Source organism: Protomyctophum parallelum (genome assembly GCF_964188405.1).
Source record: "Protomyctophum parallelum genome assembly, chromosome: 20".
Classification (NCBI taxonomy): domain Eukaryota; kingdom Metazoa; phylum Chordata; class Actinopteri; order Myctophiformes; family Myctophidae; genus Protomyctophum; species Protomyctophum parallelum.
Genome location: NC_139718.1, coordinates 12,193,930 through 12,209,834, shown reverse-complemented (window position 1 = coordinate 12,209,834; position 15,905 = coordinate 12,193,930). Strand labels below are relative to the sequence as shown.

General features: G+C 40.3%; 2 protein-coding genes across 3 annotated transcripts; one reads left to right on the top strand and one right to left on the bottom strand.

Moving 5' to 3' along the window:
- Nucleotides 1–6,084: 6,084 nt before the first annotated feature.
- Nucleotides 6,085–9,938, top strand: gstz1 (glutathione S-transferase zeta 1). 2 transcript variants are annotated; one of them, XM_083792720.1, is made up of 9 exons: nucleotides 6,085–6,239; nucleotides 6,579–6,630; nucleotides 6,741–6,808; nucleotides 7,036–7,116; nucleotides 7,267–7,392; nucleotides 7,910–7,985; nucleotides 8,086–8,138; nucleotides 8,534–8,583; nucleotides 8,711–9,938. In XM_083792720.1, exons 1-9 carry the CDS (start codon nucleotides 6,213–6,215, stop codon nucleotides 8,829–8,831), a joined length of 654 nt encoding a protein of 217 aa, XP_083648846.1. In that variant the 5' UTR covers nucleotides 6,085–6,212; the 3' UTR covers nucleotides 8,832–9,938. The 2 variants fall into 2 exon arrangements, with proteins under 2 accessions (XP_083648846.1, XP_083648847.1); XM_083792721.1 differs by lacking the exon at nucleotides 6,085–6,239 and adding an exon at nucleotides 6,257–6,494.
- A 1,389-nt stretch (nucleotides 9,939–11,327) lies between these two features.
- On the bottom strand, nucleotides 11,328–14,171 carry LOC310877643 (uncharacterized protein; the record flags this gene model as incomplete). Its single annotated transcript, XM_083791592.1, has 7 exons — nucleotides 11,328–11,566; nucleotides 12,043–12,140; nucleotides 12,764–12,818; nucleotides 12,900–12,991; nucleotides 13,074–13,270; nucleotides 13,503–13,690; nucleotides 13,898–14,171. 7 exons carry the CDS (start codon nucleotides 14,169–14,171, stop codon nucleotides 11,328–11,330), a joined length of 1,143 nt encoding a protein of 380 aa, XP_083647718.1.
- Between the last annotated feature and the right edge of the window lie 1,734 nt (nucleotides 14,172–15,905).

Here is a 15,905-nt window from a genome sequence, read left to right as displayed (position 1 = left end):
GGACCATGCAAAATTCACCATACACACCAGCACGCACGCACACGCACACGCACACACACACACCCACACTCACACAGCCCCCAGCAAAAGCATGTCCCTGACAGGGTCCATACGAACTATTGATCCCAGGACCACACACCCCAGATAGAATCAATACCGCTATCCCATAGCCTGCTCAGAAGAAGGGGGGTGCAATATGCCCACACATGGTATGGCTGGTCCCACACACCCATAGAATCAATATCACCATGCCGACTGAGTCATAAAGATAAGGATCACTGGTAGAAAGGATGAGGCAGGCCTGCATGTATACAAACACATACCCCCTGCACACACACACACACACACACACACACACACACACACACACACACACACACACACACACAGAGGATGCGAAAATTAGTTTCCCATATCTTTTGATTTGGGGGATGACTTGAACTGAGTGAAATGTGCTATTTCGCGACTGTCCCAAGAGATGCTGGACGGGTGGTCGGCCCACCTGACACAATAGTGGTGGTCCCCAGGTTGCTCTTAGTCAGAAGAATGGTGGCCTGTGGGTCAAAATCAGTTGAAAAACCCTGGTATAAGTGAATACATTTATATATAATGAGAAAAGTAAGGGGTATAAGATAGTCCCCTGTAAACCACCAATAATAAGCAGAATGATGTCGGACAGAGTATCATTAACACAGACCTGTTAAGGACGGTCAGAGAGGAAGTCTCTGACAAGATAGACAAAACCACCATTTACCGTTATGTCATTGAGTCTCTGCAGAACGGTGTCTATCTGCATACTGCTGAAAGGAAACGTAAAATCAATAAAAAGCTGGCCTAGTAAGATGGGGAGTTAGAGATAGTTCGCCAAGGGGTTAAGCAGGCTGACAGTTGCATCATCAGTTCCTCCCCGACTTTTTATAACCAAACTTGAAATAATCTAAGGTGTAAGTCTTTTAGTTCAGTGACTCCAGAGTTGTTGGCAAAAGGTAGAATACATGACAATATTTGTCAGAGAGTCAACCACCAGAGGTGAAATCAATACGATCAGCTCGTTTAAATCCAAGAATGCAAAATCAATACTCGCACACAGACACACAGTCTTTGCAGAACCAACTGTCACAGAGGTCGGTTTAAAATTAGTTTCACTGGCATGTACACAGTACCATTGTAATTGCGAAATAGTTTAAATTAATGATCATTGATTGCCAAACTGGCAAAGTGCCAATAGCAAAATCAATATAATGACGTCATCGGAAAAAAAAAGGGTTAAGCCACGCCCACAAAGTGTCCTCAGGCTGAGAATGCCGAAATCGGACATAGGGGTCCCTGGGGAATAAAAATCCCCCCTAAATAAAAAGGGTGGGAGGGATATAGGGTGTCCTTACCTACTACTACTGCTAGAGCCGTAAAAATCTTCTCTCATGGGGGTCCCTGGTATATCTTTTCAAATGGGGGTCCGCGGGGCTAATTAGTGTCGATTTGGGGGTCCTTGACATGAAAAGGCTTGGGACCCCCTGCCCTACAGCCATGTCAAGCAGTTTCTGAGGCAGCAGCTTAAATGCCAAGACACATTAGGGCTCCATTTTCGTCACCACTAAACCCCTTTACTATTTTGCAAAACATTTCTGAATAGTTAAAATGTCCAGTCTACAAGCTCACAACGTGTCAATGTAGATTGGCTAGTTGAACTATTCAAAAATGTTTTTCAAAATAGTAAAAAAAAAAAAAAAGGCAAAAAAGTTTAGGGATAAGGGGTGACGAAAATGTAGCCCTCCTCCTCCTCCCCCACCTCCACTTCCCCCCACCTCCTCCCCCCCAAGCAGACTTGGCAACCTGACTGTAGAAAGTAACAGTACAGTAAAGAACCTGGGGGTTATTATTGATTCTGAATTGAATTTTAATTCACACATTAATCATGTTACCAAGATTGCCTTTTTTCACCTTAGAAATATTGCACGAATCAGAGCCTATTTGTCCTTGGACGATGCAAAAACGCTAATCCACGCCTTTGTTTTTTCTCGGCTTGTCTACTGCAATGCACTTTTTTCAGGACTGCCTAAGAAAACAACTGACAGATTACAACTGCAGCAGCCAGAGTTTTAACTAGAACTAAGATGAGAGAACATATTACTCCAGTTTTGACTGCACTGGCTTCCAGTTGTTTTTAGGATTGATTTAAAAAAAAGATACTTGTGTAAAAAGCTCTCAATGGTCTCGCACCTTCCTACCTACATGGCTGCCTGCCTAAATATGTCCCAAACCGTCCCCTAAGGTCTTCCACTGCTGGCCTGCTCGCTTTGCCTAAAAAAATGGCAACTAAAAAAGACGGGGAAGCTGCTTTTTGCTTCTACGGGCCGTCGGCATGGAACAAGCTCCCACTGTACCTTCGTCAGGCAGCCTCTGTAGACATTTTTAAAGCTCAGCTCAAGACCCACTTCTACAACATTGCTTTTAATTGATATTTTAGTTTTTGTTATTCATGTCCTCACTGTACTGCATTACTGCTTGTTTTTTAATGTCGTTGCCTTGCTTTTCTTTTATTCTCCATTGTTCTGTAAAGCACTTTGAGCTGCATTTCATGTCATGAAAGGTGCTATACAAATAAAGTTTTATTATTATTATTATTATTATTATCCTCCTCCTCCTCCTCCTCCCCCCTTCCTCCTCCTCCTCCTCCTCCTCATCCTCATCCCCCTCCTCCCCCCCTCCTCTCCCCCTCCTCTCCTCTCCTCTCCTCTCCTCTCCTCTCCTCTCCTCTCCTCTCCTCTCCTCTCCTCTCCTCTCCTCTCCTCTCCTCTCCTCTCCTCTCCTCTCCTCTCCTCTCCTCTCCTCTCCTCTCCTCTCCTCTCCTCTCCTCCTCTTCTCCTCTCCTCCTCTTCCTCCTCATCCCCGTCCTCCCCCCCTCCTCTCCTCTCCTCTCCTCTCCTCTCCTCTCCTCTCCTCTCCTCTCCTCTCCTCTCCTCTCCTCTCCTCTCCTCTCCTCTCCTCTCCTCTCCTGCCAGTGTATTCACAGCCTGTGAAGATGAGAGACACATGGACAAAGTGGAAAGTACATTTATACACAAAAAAGTGTTTTTAGCTGGTCAAAGTAAAAAAAAAACTTTTCTGGAATAATCATTTTTATATTAAAGCAAAAGCACCCAGGTCTAAACTTATATATCATGCATGTTGGTGATATACCAATGTATAAAACCCATGTGAATCATTTAGCTAAACATTAGCCTGGAGCATTAAGCTAGCCATGTTTAGTCAAAAAGTGGCCATGGGGCAAGTTGAACCAATTCCTTGGGGTAAATTGAGCCAATTTTCTTAATGTGAATCACCATTCATATTTTTGTATTAAGTATTAGCTACTCAAATTATACTGAATGACCTTTAATTTGGATGTTTGCAAATGTTTGCAAATTTGCTATATTGTATTAACAATATTGCAAATATTATAAGGTTCTGAATAACAAACTTTATTTAATTGTCTTTATATTGTTTAAATAATAAATAAACAGATAAATAAGACAATTTGCAAAAGGGAAAACTGTTATTAAATTATTTTCAATACGTGAATACATTATCTGTTCAAGTTTAAGCTCTTTACATTAAAATATCATGTGGTTCAATTTTGGATCAACTTAGGGACTGATCGTTATTTATCCACCAGGGGGGGGTGGTGCAGATGTGATTTAATTTTTTTATTTTCCCTCATCCCCCCCCCAGCCTCCAAATATTTTTTCGGGACCCCCCCTCAGGGACTGGAAGAATATATATGACCCCCCCCCCAAACACCATAGACTATATTCATTTTATATTCACACCAACAGTATAGCAGCATAAAGTAAACGCTGATCGTTTATTAGGCGGCGGCCGTCTGGGGTTCATTTGGTTCCATATCTGTCATTACATTATGGTCAACACTCAACACTGATATGCCATTGCATTCTTCCAACTAAATATTTAAATATGCTCCAAAATAGCATATGCAGACCTACAAGCTCACAACAACACGCTGATGACGCGACGCAAATTTGTGATCTTAGATTGGCTATTTTTTAGGTGAACCTCGTGCGTAAAGTCATTCTATAGCCAAGCTGCCAAGGCAGTGGGCACGCCTCGCCTCTGTGCCCAAGCCCAGGATGATGAAAATGAATGAATGCTAAATAAATACATGTATGTCACGCAGTCGCATACCATAATACTACAGCGTCATACTCCACAGAGAAAAGCACAATTTGCGCAACACCATGCGTGGCATCAACTGCCTGCTCGGCTCATTTAGCCAGCCAGGCACCACCGAATAGTTTAACTCTTTATAGTCTATTACAACCAGTACGCAGACAAGAGTAGGCTACATCATTGGCACCGGCCAAGTACTATTCTCTGACTCACACCAACATTGCAAGGGGCACAGTGCGCAAAGATGCACATCACGACCAGCCAGCCCTACCTTTTAAATCAATGAGCGTCTGTCGATCTCGTCTGTGCTTTTCTCCGCCACCATGTCGACGATGCGTTGTCTAAAGACGGTAGCGTCTCTCTTCCATACTCTCTTCCATCAAAATATAATATATATATATATATATATATATATATATATAATATATCTTCTTATTACTCTCTTCCATCAAAATATTCCATATACCATCAACATAAAGGCAAGGTGTTTCTGTGATGTTTTTCTACTTTCTATTTGGATGAACTTGACGTTCACAAGCAACTTGAGTCACCAACAGTAACTTGTAAGAAGCCTTCTAAGGTTATATCGTTACGTCATCCACGACCTCAGCCGCGACATTATTATTATTATTATCATCTCAGTCTGACATTCTCCTGACTCTGTGAAGCGGCGCTGGGTGAAACCCAAACACCAGCAGCAGCGCTGGTGCTTCCAGTCTGCTTTCCACATCTTCCTCCTCTCTGACACCGACAACACTCGCTCTTTTCAGTGCAAACACCGTGGTTCATAACTTCAATTTTTTTTCGCTTGCATTATTCTACTGGAAATGTCATGAGACATGAACGGCGCAGAATCAATCTATCTCGCGCCACCTTGTTTTGAACTGAAGTGGCTACGTCAGTTACTGAGTCAGACCTTTGCTGGTAGAACAGATCTACAAGCTAACAACGCGCCACCAAGCAACGCGTTGTTAGCTTGTAGATCTGTTCTATTTGCATGCGCAGTTACGCACACATGGAAGATACCAAGTACACTCGCCACACAGGGTAAACTTTATATAGATAGGAGTAAAACACTATGAAAAACAAAATAATCTAAACATTTTTTTAAATACAAAATTTAGCAAAATAAAGTTGTACAACCTCCCCCAAGCCAAAAGAAAAGAAAACATATCCCCCCCTCAGGCTCAAAAAATAGTTTAATGACCCCCCCCTTTTTTGCACCATACCAACCTTTGATAAATAACGATCAGTCCCTTACCCCTTACCTGGGGCAAATTGAGCCACTTTTTTTTTTTTTTTTTTTAAGGTCATATTTTCATGGCCCTTTGTCATAGCTGCTTACTCATCATTTCAATTGATAGAGGACATCCTGAAATATGTGTAGATCATTAGATTTGACTGCCATCTCATTTTGCCTTGCTTCCAGGACAACTTAAGTAAAAAGTGGTTCATCTTCCCCCATCCTCCCCTATATATATATATATATATATATATATATATATATATATATATATCCATATATATATATATATATGGAGATCTAATGGTTTGAGGTCAGATGTAGTCAGATGTAGAGTTGCTGGCCGGCTCAGCTCCATAGCCTCCATATATGGAGATCTAGGTGATGATCCAGTCTTTTCCATGTATGGCTATCCAGGGTTTGATGAGGTCAGGTAATGTAATAAATAATCATTACATTATTAGTATTATTATTACATTACAGTTATTGTAAAGACACACATTATGTTTTATTTTTTACACAGAAACACAATGTGTGTCTTATAGCATCGTTTAAATGCTTAATTTATAGTTTTAATGTGCAAATGAATCTTTTTTTCAATACTCTAGACTGGGGTACTGTTATTTTGAAGAGATTGTCCACCGGAAGACAGTGCCGCGTTAGGCTTACTTACTGATCGCCGACTTTCATTTCATACTGCCTGTTTAGGCTATTTCAAGTTGATTTTCAACTCTTTTTTTTTTGGATACCCCGACCAACATCATACATCACAAGGGAACGTGGTCTGCACTAGTCAACTACAATGCATGTGTCTTCTGCGTGCCTTAAGGTGACTGCTCAGTCAGTGACAGTAGTGCTGTATTTTGTGAATGCCTTGGTTGCTAATGTGAAACATATGAACCCCAGAAATTGCTTAGTCATTGACCAAATAACTATAAGGAGGAGGGATTTTAGAGGAACACGCTATTGGTCGCCAGATAGATGATGCTTTTATTCTCCAGCTCTCCAGCAAAACGAGTATAATAGTTGCAGTTGATTCACAGAAAGTTGTGAGTGTCAGAAAACTATGGCGACCAACAATAAGGTGAACGTCTGGATAACTTTGATTTAACCATTGGTTTTTCAAAATGTGCTATCTTCTTTGTTTTAACATTTGCTTTGTGTTTAGCCTGTACTTCATGGATACTTCAGGAGCTCCTGTTCTTGGAGGGTTAGAATAGGTAAGTAATATGTATTTCCCCCATTATTATTAATTTAAGCTATATCGCCTGAGCCTCTATACTCACCTTTTACTTAAACACAAAACCATATTTAATGTCATGTGTGCCAGCTTTTGCCCTCAAAGGTATCGATTATGACCATGTTCCAGTCAATCTAATCAAAGATGGAGGTCAGCAGGTACAGTTGATAAGATTTACTAATCTGACACACACACACACGCGCGCGCGCGCATGGCCACAAACATGCACGCACGCCCCCCCCCCCCCCCCCCCCCCCCCACACACACGTTTATAACTGCTATTTTTCTTCTAGTGTCACACCACATTAATGGGTAACAATATTTGCATAAACATCACAAGTATAATAACTGTGGTAGTAATATTCATGTTCTCTGTCTACTCAAGTTTACGGATCAGTATAAGGCATTAAACCCGATGCAACAAGTGCCTGCTGTGCAAATAGATGGCATCACCCTGTCTCAGTCTGTGAGTCTTCAAAATACTTTTAACAATGAAAGCACAACAAAATGCCTTAGTGTTAATTTAATTACGAAAGGGTCCATTTCTACAATCCGAGGAGTTTAATTAAAACTCAGTATTTGTCTGTGTGATTCAACATTTTCTCTGCTCTCCCAGCTGGCTGTGATCCAGTACATCGAGGAGACCAGACCAGGACCCAAGCTTCTACCCGCAGACCCCAAGAAACGTGCACAGGTCCGAATGATCTGTGACGTCATTGCCTCTGGAATACAGCCTCTGCAGGTGAGTCCACGGTGACACTGTGGTAAAATGGATTCCCAATCAAACCAAAAACTGCCTCCATATTAATGCTCTTAACCAGACTGATGAGCATCATGTACATCACTGGTGGATGTGCCAATACATTGCTCTTAACCATTTAAACCCTAGTGTAACTATTCTGGTTGGAACATTCGATCTACAAGCTCATAACGTGATCGTAACGCAACGCAGTATTTGTTTAGTCTTGGTGGGATCAAAGACATCAACGACTTTTCTCAGGACACATTTAAAGTTATGTTGTCATGACACATGACATGGGGCAGTTTATCACAAACAAATTATGTAATTAAAAATAAAAGTTTTGTTAGATGGAGATCTAACATTAAGCAATGCCAAGTATAAGTGTATGTACTGTAGAAGGATTCATAATAGGATCAGACACACATGAACTTAAAATGAAATTAGAAATAGCTGACGGATGGCGTTGTTTTCTTTTTGACTTGCAGAGTTCATTGTCTGCTTCCTGATTGTGTTTCAGAATCTGTATGTTATCCAGAAGATGGGAGCAGAGAAGATGCAGTGGGCACAGCATTTCATAGAGCGTGGTTTTCAAGGTGGGTAGAGAACTGCCTTTATAACATTACTTTAAAAATCACTTTAGACAGTCTGCTCATGAGGCGTTTATTACTTGGCTAACCTGGTGTACATTCTCAGCTTTAGAGCCCATTCTGAAAGAGACAGCTGGGACATACTGTGTAGGGGATGAGGTGAGGGGATGATATCAGAATTACAATAATACATACTTCACATATCGTTGCTGTCGGGTAGAAACCTTGTATGTCCAAAACTTTACATTACTTTTCCAGGAAATGAAAAAAAAAGAAAAAAACCTGTGGTCCAATGGATCAAATTAGTTAATACTTTTCATTGGTAATACATATGTCCTAAGACTTAAAGGAGCACTTCACCTATTTTCAACCGTATTGTAATTGGTCCTTACTAATGCTCATTATAAGATAGCACAATTTATAGGGGTGGCTCAGGAAAAAATAAAACTTGATACAGAGATACAAGGTGTCTGCCCAACAGTGACAACATATACATTAGTTTAATGTATGGCTGTAGTTTAATTTGGTCCATTAACAAAGTTCTTCCTTCTCAGATATCCATGGCTGACATCTGTCTAGTCCCACAAGTGTACAATGCTGAAAGGTAACCAGTTATTCAATGATAATATAAACATTGGTACATTTGTTTCTAATATTAAAAAATAGCTATTTCCATGAATGTCACGTCAAACAAAAATGTAACTTTTCCATGAATGTCATGTCTCCAACAGATTCAAAGTGAATGTCGGGCAATTTCCAACAATCAAAAGGATTAATGAGACATTGGTGGAAGTTGAAGCTTTCAAAGTGAGCCATCCGTCTTGCCAACCAGACACACCTGCTGATACTTAAGATTGTGAGAAGTGTGTCATTAGTCTTGCATAGCCAGACGATCGGATATCTCTGCCTACCAATTATAGCCTGGATACATTGTAGATTCATTGTATGGGCTTGGATGGCCGGTGAAGGGAACTGGTGATTATGCTATGGCCACTGCCATCACCCAGATTAGGGTTCTGCGAATTGTTCTCCGAATTGTTACCACCCCTCTCTAGACCAGGGATAGGCAACCTTAGGCACGGGTGCCAACATTGGCACAGTGAAGGGTGATCACAGGCACACGTGTGCGAGAGAGGATTTTTCTTTTTAAAATAACATTAAATGATGCTCTGTCAAATGCATGCAAATCCTACACAATTCTACATTAATTCAAACTGAACTGTGACTGGGGAGGGAGGGAGTCTGGGAGATACTAGGCTGGTTATTAATAATGATTATTACAATGTCCTGATGTGAAAGAAAATAGTCCGGAAGAAGAAAGAAATGTCGTTATATTTATGGGCAATCAACGGTGTCATAATTCAACATAATGTTGACATGGCACACTATCAAGAAAAAAAAAACACAACACTTCAAGTCAAAGAGGTTGACGACCCCTGCTCTAGACCACAAAACATTGTCACCCGATTTATCAGTAGGCGGAGATCTCGATAGTCTGGTTATGTGTATTGCATACAATGTACATTGTAGAATAAAGTCCTTTGATAGTCATTCTGTTTCAGTGTCTACATGACAAAAATATTATGTTGTATGTTACCCTGGTGGTCAGGTGTATGAAACAAAAAAAACAAGTAAATATCTCTGTCACGAAGGCAATGGGGAAATTGTTTTCACCTATTTGTATGTTCCACACTGATGTCATCAATACGACCTTTGTCTTAGCCAAATAGGGCACAGCAGCGGTCATTATGGTTCCACAATTTTAAAGCTCATTCCTTTTTCCCATAGAGATTAATTATTTTAAGCCTGGAACCAAGCCATGCATCCAGGCTCCTGGTGAATCATGAACATCACACATTTGATGTTTGTTGTTTTGCGGTTAAAAAAAAAACTCAATTGTGTATGGTTGGGACACAGTGGAAATAATGTAGCCTTTGTGTATAAAAGTATATGAAAAAGTGTATTTTCATATTTTATTTTAACCAGAGGTTGTAAATGGTTTGTGACGTTTTATACAGAACAGTTTTTTCTACAACATGGCTTGGTGTGTGTGTGCGTGCGTGCTATGGCCTTTTCTCTGCCTGAGACTGGTAGGGCTGTGTATTTCTCAAACTTTTACATTTGAAGTAGGGATGCACCGAAATGGAAATTCTTGTCCGATACCGATACGTTACTTTAAAATAACAATTCAGCTACTGACACCGATATTCATTTAGTTTTAAGGTTATTTTCCCCTTTTGTGCCAGGGAAAAAATAATAATCAAACTGTTCAGAAATACAGCTTGGTAGGCTGGTACTAACGTAGCCAGTGCAAAATTGATGCTTATCAAAAACAGATATAGATTATACTACCATCGGTTAATGTCAGTTTATTTGTCGATACCGATATTGACCGATAACGTCAGTGCATCCCTATTTTTAAATATATTTTTGGGGCCTTTTCAGCCTTTGATAGACCGACAGGAAATTGGGAGAGAGAGAGATGGGGAGTCACAAGCAGCAAAGGTCATCAGAATTGAACCCGCAACACGCTAAGCAGCCTAGGTGGCCGGACGTCTACGCCAGCCTTCCGGGCTGGTGCATTCCTTATTTGAAGGTATGCAAGAAGAGTGCCTCTATGTAAAATATGCTTTGTCCAAAATAAAATTAGAAAAATGTGATTTGACCATTTACAGACTTGTAATGGTCAATCCTCAAGGAACCCAGAGAGGCCCTGAACCCAACTTTGAGAACCACTGTAGGGTATGCACTTCCCCATGATGTCTTGACCAATCAGGCATGTAGGGAGAATATAAAGCCTTAATGTACTTCATAGTTAGCTTGACTGAACAAAATGCTCTTCCAAGGCCACAATAAACTGCAGGCAGGCCTAATGAGACAGAACCATTATCCAGCCAAACATGCACTTTCATAAGGCAAGTCACCTTATTGTGTCCATCCAAAAGACCAACTAGCCTGCTTAATTGAAAGGGGTATTTCACGTAAACACATCTGGGTGCCAGTGCACCCCAGATATATTGAACAGAGTCCCATTCAACATAATGTTAGAATCACTGAAAACACATCCCTGGTTCCCGATATTGTCCTAATGCATGAAATTATCCCCTCATGCATAGACGATGTCAACCACCAGAAGCACAGGCGTGCTTTCAATTAGTCTTATAGCCCAATATAACAGGGTGCACGCAAAAGCTGAGATGTTAAAATGAATGTCCTTTAGTTTAAAAAAAAATCCCTCTTGTTCTCTATCCAATAATCCATCACTCCAGGTTAAAAGTACTGTACATTTTATTTCATACAAATCAGATAAAAACAATAAAACACTAAAATACATAATAGCCTACATAATTATAGAGGAATCTCTATATGACACTTCAAGGCATCATTGTATAGTCCACAGCCATCTGATCCGCCAAACACCAAGACCCTGCACTCGATATCCACAAGCTTGTTCTTCCTCCACTTCTCATTTCGCCTCCGCTTCTCATCATCTGTAAGGATGGATGTGCTCAGATGGATGAGACTGTGTCCAACAAGAGGTTTGGCGCCAAGAGGTGATGCTTTTAATGAAGTCCACATGTTGGTGTCTGAGAAGGAAAATAAAGTGTTACAGTCTACTAAAATAATACATCAGCTATTGATACAAGAAACCCAGCGACTCAGAAAATGAATAGTGTTGTGATTATAAATTGTCAAGTATATTAAAACCATAATTAAAATCCTAACGGACCGAATTGTTTAGTTAAGACATGCAGTATATATATATCATCTCCAATTCATATTCTTCTGTTTAATAAATGCCCCATTTACCATTTTCATCATGACAAAATATAGCAAAAAGCCGATCTACAAGCTCACATTGCGAGAACGGTCACATTTTGGACATACAAGGTTTCTGCCCGACAACAATATGCTCAACACAAGGAGTAAGTAGCAAAATCAGGATTATTATGTCAATGAGTAATTAGACTGTAAAAATCAGGAATGTTAGACTCTGAAAGTTAACACTTTCAGTATACAGTATTCTGCCATCTGAGAGAAAGGGTTAAGCAACAATCCTCACCTATATTGAAGACATGAACATCCTGTAGAGTTCCAATAGAACTTGAGCCTCCACTGATCAGAATCCTGTTGTTTGACACTGGAAGTGCTGCATGGAAGCTGTCAAAATAAATCACCTGGGTCAATAATATTCCTCCAACACCAGTCTTAAAACTTATACTAATCACCAAGGGTCTAATAACAGCTTGGCTACTATGTGGATCTCAGATTAATTACATTATATTGACCTCTGCATATGGAGTCACAAGTAAAGTATAAAAATAAATAAAATCTGGGATTTACTTCATTGGCCTACTAACACAAGATATTTGGCATTGATCGGTCCTGTGATTTTCAACATTAATCCCAGACAGCTCGCCCCATAGGCTGCGATCCACACCTACGGGGCGTTTGTGGAAGGTTCATCTTGACTTTATTGATTTATGATCTATTCAACGCTTGTATTGTTTGAGCTGAATTGTACAGCATTTTTAATCTGTTTTATATTTTCACTGTTTGTAAAGCACTTTGAGACCTCAAAGTGCTATATAAATACAATGTCTTGCACTGTTAAAATAATAACTCCAGATACCGGCACAATTATTTCCGAAACAACAAAGTGCATTTGTCACTGAACAGACATATTGTGAGGTAAGCTGCGTGCCATGTAGTACAAGCAAGTCGGTCCTAGAAAGGAAATGGGCATTGCAATAGCATTTGTCAAGGTTGAATTACATACTCACCCCCGTGGCAGTGGTGGCATGTTCTCATATTTCACAGCAGTGTACTCCATAAAACCTTTAATAAAAAAAGAAAAGATCAAATTAGTGTGAAGATTAAGGATTGCTGTGAAAAACATGACATGCCTCTCTACCTTACCAAGGTCTAGAACGTGGAGATCATTGAGGTAGGTTGCAGTCTTCCGGCCACCAAAGATAAACAGCTTCTTCGAGAGTAGAGTCATCGAGTGCCTGCTCAATACATATTTCTTTTTATCAAATCTTAAAAATAAATAAAATGGCAACATCACCTCATGACATTGTGTCAACTTACCCAAGCCTAGACAGAGGTGGTTTCCCCTCTATGATGGGCTTGTACCAGAGTTTAAATTCTGGGTTAAAGATGTAAAGAGCGTCACTGGTCAAGCCTGTCATAGCACCACGGCTTGGCTGGACACCACCAAAGACATACAGTTCTTTGTTGTAGAAGACTGCAGTGTGATGAGCCAAAGAAGGAATGTTTCCAGCTGCCTAAGAGGGAATATGCATGTAAAAAAATTAAAACGTCACTAGTGTCCCCATTTTGGGCATGTTACTATGCAAATATATTTTCCAAAACAGACCTAAACCTCCACAATGCAATATGTTGTGAGACAAAGTATAAATCAGGCTCAAGTGGTGAATAGAAACATTTGCTAGCTACTATTACTAAAGTACTGAAAAGTTAAGTAACCACAATGTTTATCTTTTGTGACAAACTCACAGTGACAAGCTCCCATTTCCAGCTCAGAGTATTTAGAATGTAGAGGTCACTGTATCTGTGTCCCTCCCCCAAGCCACCATACACATAGACCAAGTTGGATTCAGGGTCATAGGTTACAGAGTGGCCAGTGGCAGGAGGTGGTATAGGTCCAGAGGCAGAGGAATTCATGGAGAACCAGTGATCATTATCTGAGGAAGATACAAAAGCCATATAACAAAATATATAAATGTAGCCGTCTTACGATACACACAAGCAAACATTAGCAATATAGATCCATTCAACACTTTGTGATTCTAGTTGTCTTTTACATGGTTGAAAAAGACTGTTGAATTATCTGGTATCCGTGTGTGCGCGAGCCAGTGGGAAAGAAATTTCCATCATATAAATTAACTGACCTGTGTCAAGCTTCCACAGAGAATCCTTGCAGTGAGTTTGACTGGTCGCCGACGTCTCCCCTCCAATAACAACGGCTGTATGATGATCAGTCAAACACATGCCATGTCTCCAGCGTGCTGATGGACACACTGATAGACAGTCTGCACCCACAAGGTTTTCCTTTTCCAGTTTGGAATCTCCTTTATGCCCTTTGATTTTTCTTCTCGTTCCTCCAAAGATCTTCATTTTCTTGGGGCTTGGACCTTGTTCCGTGCCTTCAATTGAACTCCACATGGTCTGGCCTCTCCTTGCAATTCCAGCAGTCGTATCCTTCAAATAGATGGATCATGGAAGGACAAAAACAAAGAATCAGTTATTCAGCCCACATGACTACAGTAATATTAAATGTTATTTACCAGGAGTCTTCCTTACCCGTGGCCAAGTAAGACGCTGATCACTTGCCAAAGTGGAGTCATGGGTTCGAGTTGTTCTGTCAGCTTGAAACTCAGAATGGAAAACACCCAAAAGCGAGGTGGGAGATGTCTGGTCGGTCGGACACAAAAATCCAAATGAACAAGACTCAGGGCGTAAAAAATATATATATATATATATATATATATATATATATATATATATATATATATGTTTGAGGGTGTAAGCATCATTACGGATCAGGCCACAGACAGACATTTGATACAATTTTACAGCAAAACTCTGAATGTTCATTTAAGTGAGAGTGTACAAATGGACTTGCAGGTCCATTTCACACTTGGTGTACCATTTAGTACCACCAAGCAATCATTTAACTCACAAAACACCTCAATGATGGATGCCACATTGAGAAACAGTGTTTTACATTAAGATGCAATTAAGTTCAAGAGAAATATTTAAAAAAAGTCTGCTCACCAGAGTTGTGTCCAGTGTTTGGGAAAGATCTACCAGTTGCTGCTCTGGGAATAGACGTGTCCTCTGTTTTTTGCCTTGTACCATTGGTGTCCTCTGTTTTTTGCCTTGTACCATTGGCGTACTGCTAGCCTCAATACCCATGCTTTCATTTAGCGTACTGCTGATGAAGGCAGTTTTATCCTGTGGTTGGTCAGAATTCAGTGTAAGGAATGCAATAGTCAATTGAATCACACATTGTGTCCAAGAGTACAGACAGGGGTTCCACTTTAATATCTCGAAAGCCCTTCGCCATTGGTGTATGAATGGGTGAGTGAAAGGGTGAATGTTAATGCAAGCTATGTAAAGTGCTTTGGTTAAAAGCGCTATATAAATGCACCATTTAATGATCATATTAATCAATTGAGTTACAGCTTGAATCAATGAAACTAAGAATATACTTTAAGTTAGTAAGAATATATATATTAAAAATATACAAAAATGTAATAACTTTTTTTGCCCAGATACAATTTGTATCATCTAAAAGGTTTTGCCAATTATTCAATACAGGGGAAAGGAATATCCATGTTACCTCTCTGCAAACTTTAAGCTTGATCTTCCCATAAACTCCTCGGCTCGCTTCCGCCGCTGCCACAACTGCAGGGTCCCAATCACCACCCCAAGTGAGAGACCAGCTTTATTGGGAGTCAAACATGCCACTTTAATTTAAAGGCAACTGTACAGTGTACACTAAACAGACAAATCTTGTGTTCCAAAATTGTACACCCTCAGGATTTTACAGTGCATGTGCTTCATTTGAAACAAATTTAAATGCAAATATGCCTACTGCAGTTCTCAAACAGTGTCACTGAGCTTGTAGAGCAGCCATTTTCTGTGTGCAACATCTGTGCTCACATGGGCCTATGCTATAGCCTAAAATGATTAATTGAATTTGATGCCATTAACCAACTCAGCTGGGGACCCCTGTAATCACATTAAGAACCACTGGCCAACCTTGCCTGTTTTGTTGTGACAGTGTCCCAATTTGTTGGGTCTTGTCCCCCACCAGAACCTCCACGCATACGGATGTTATGGAGGCCCACTCTCCTAAACCAAATATAACCAAATATTTGGGGAGAGGCAGTG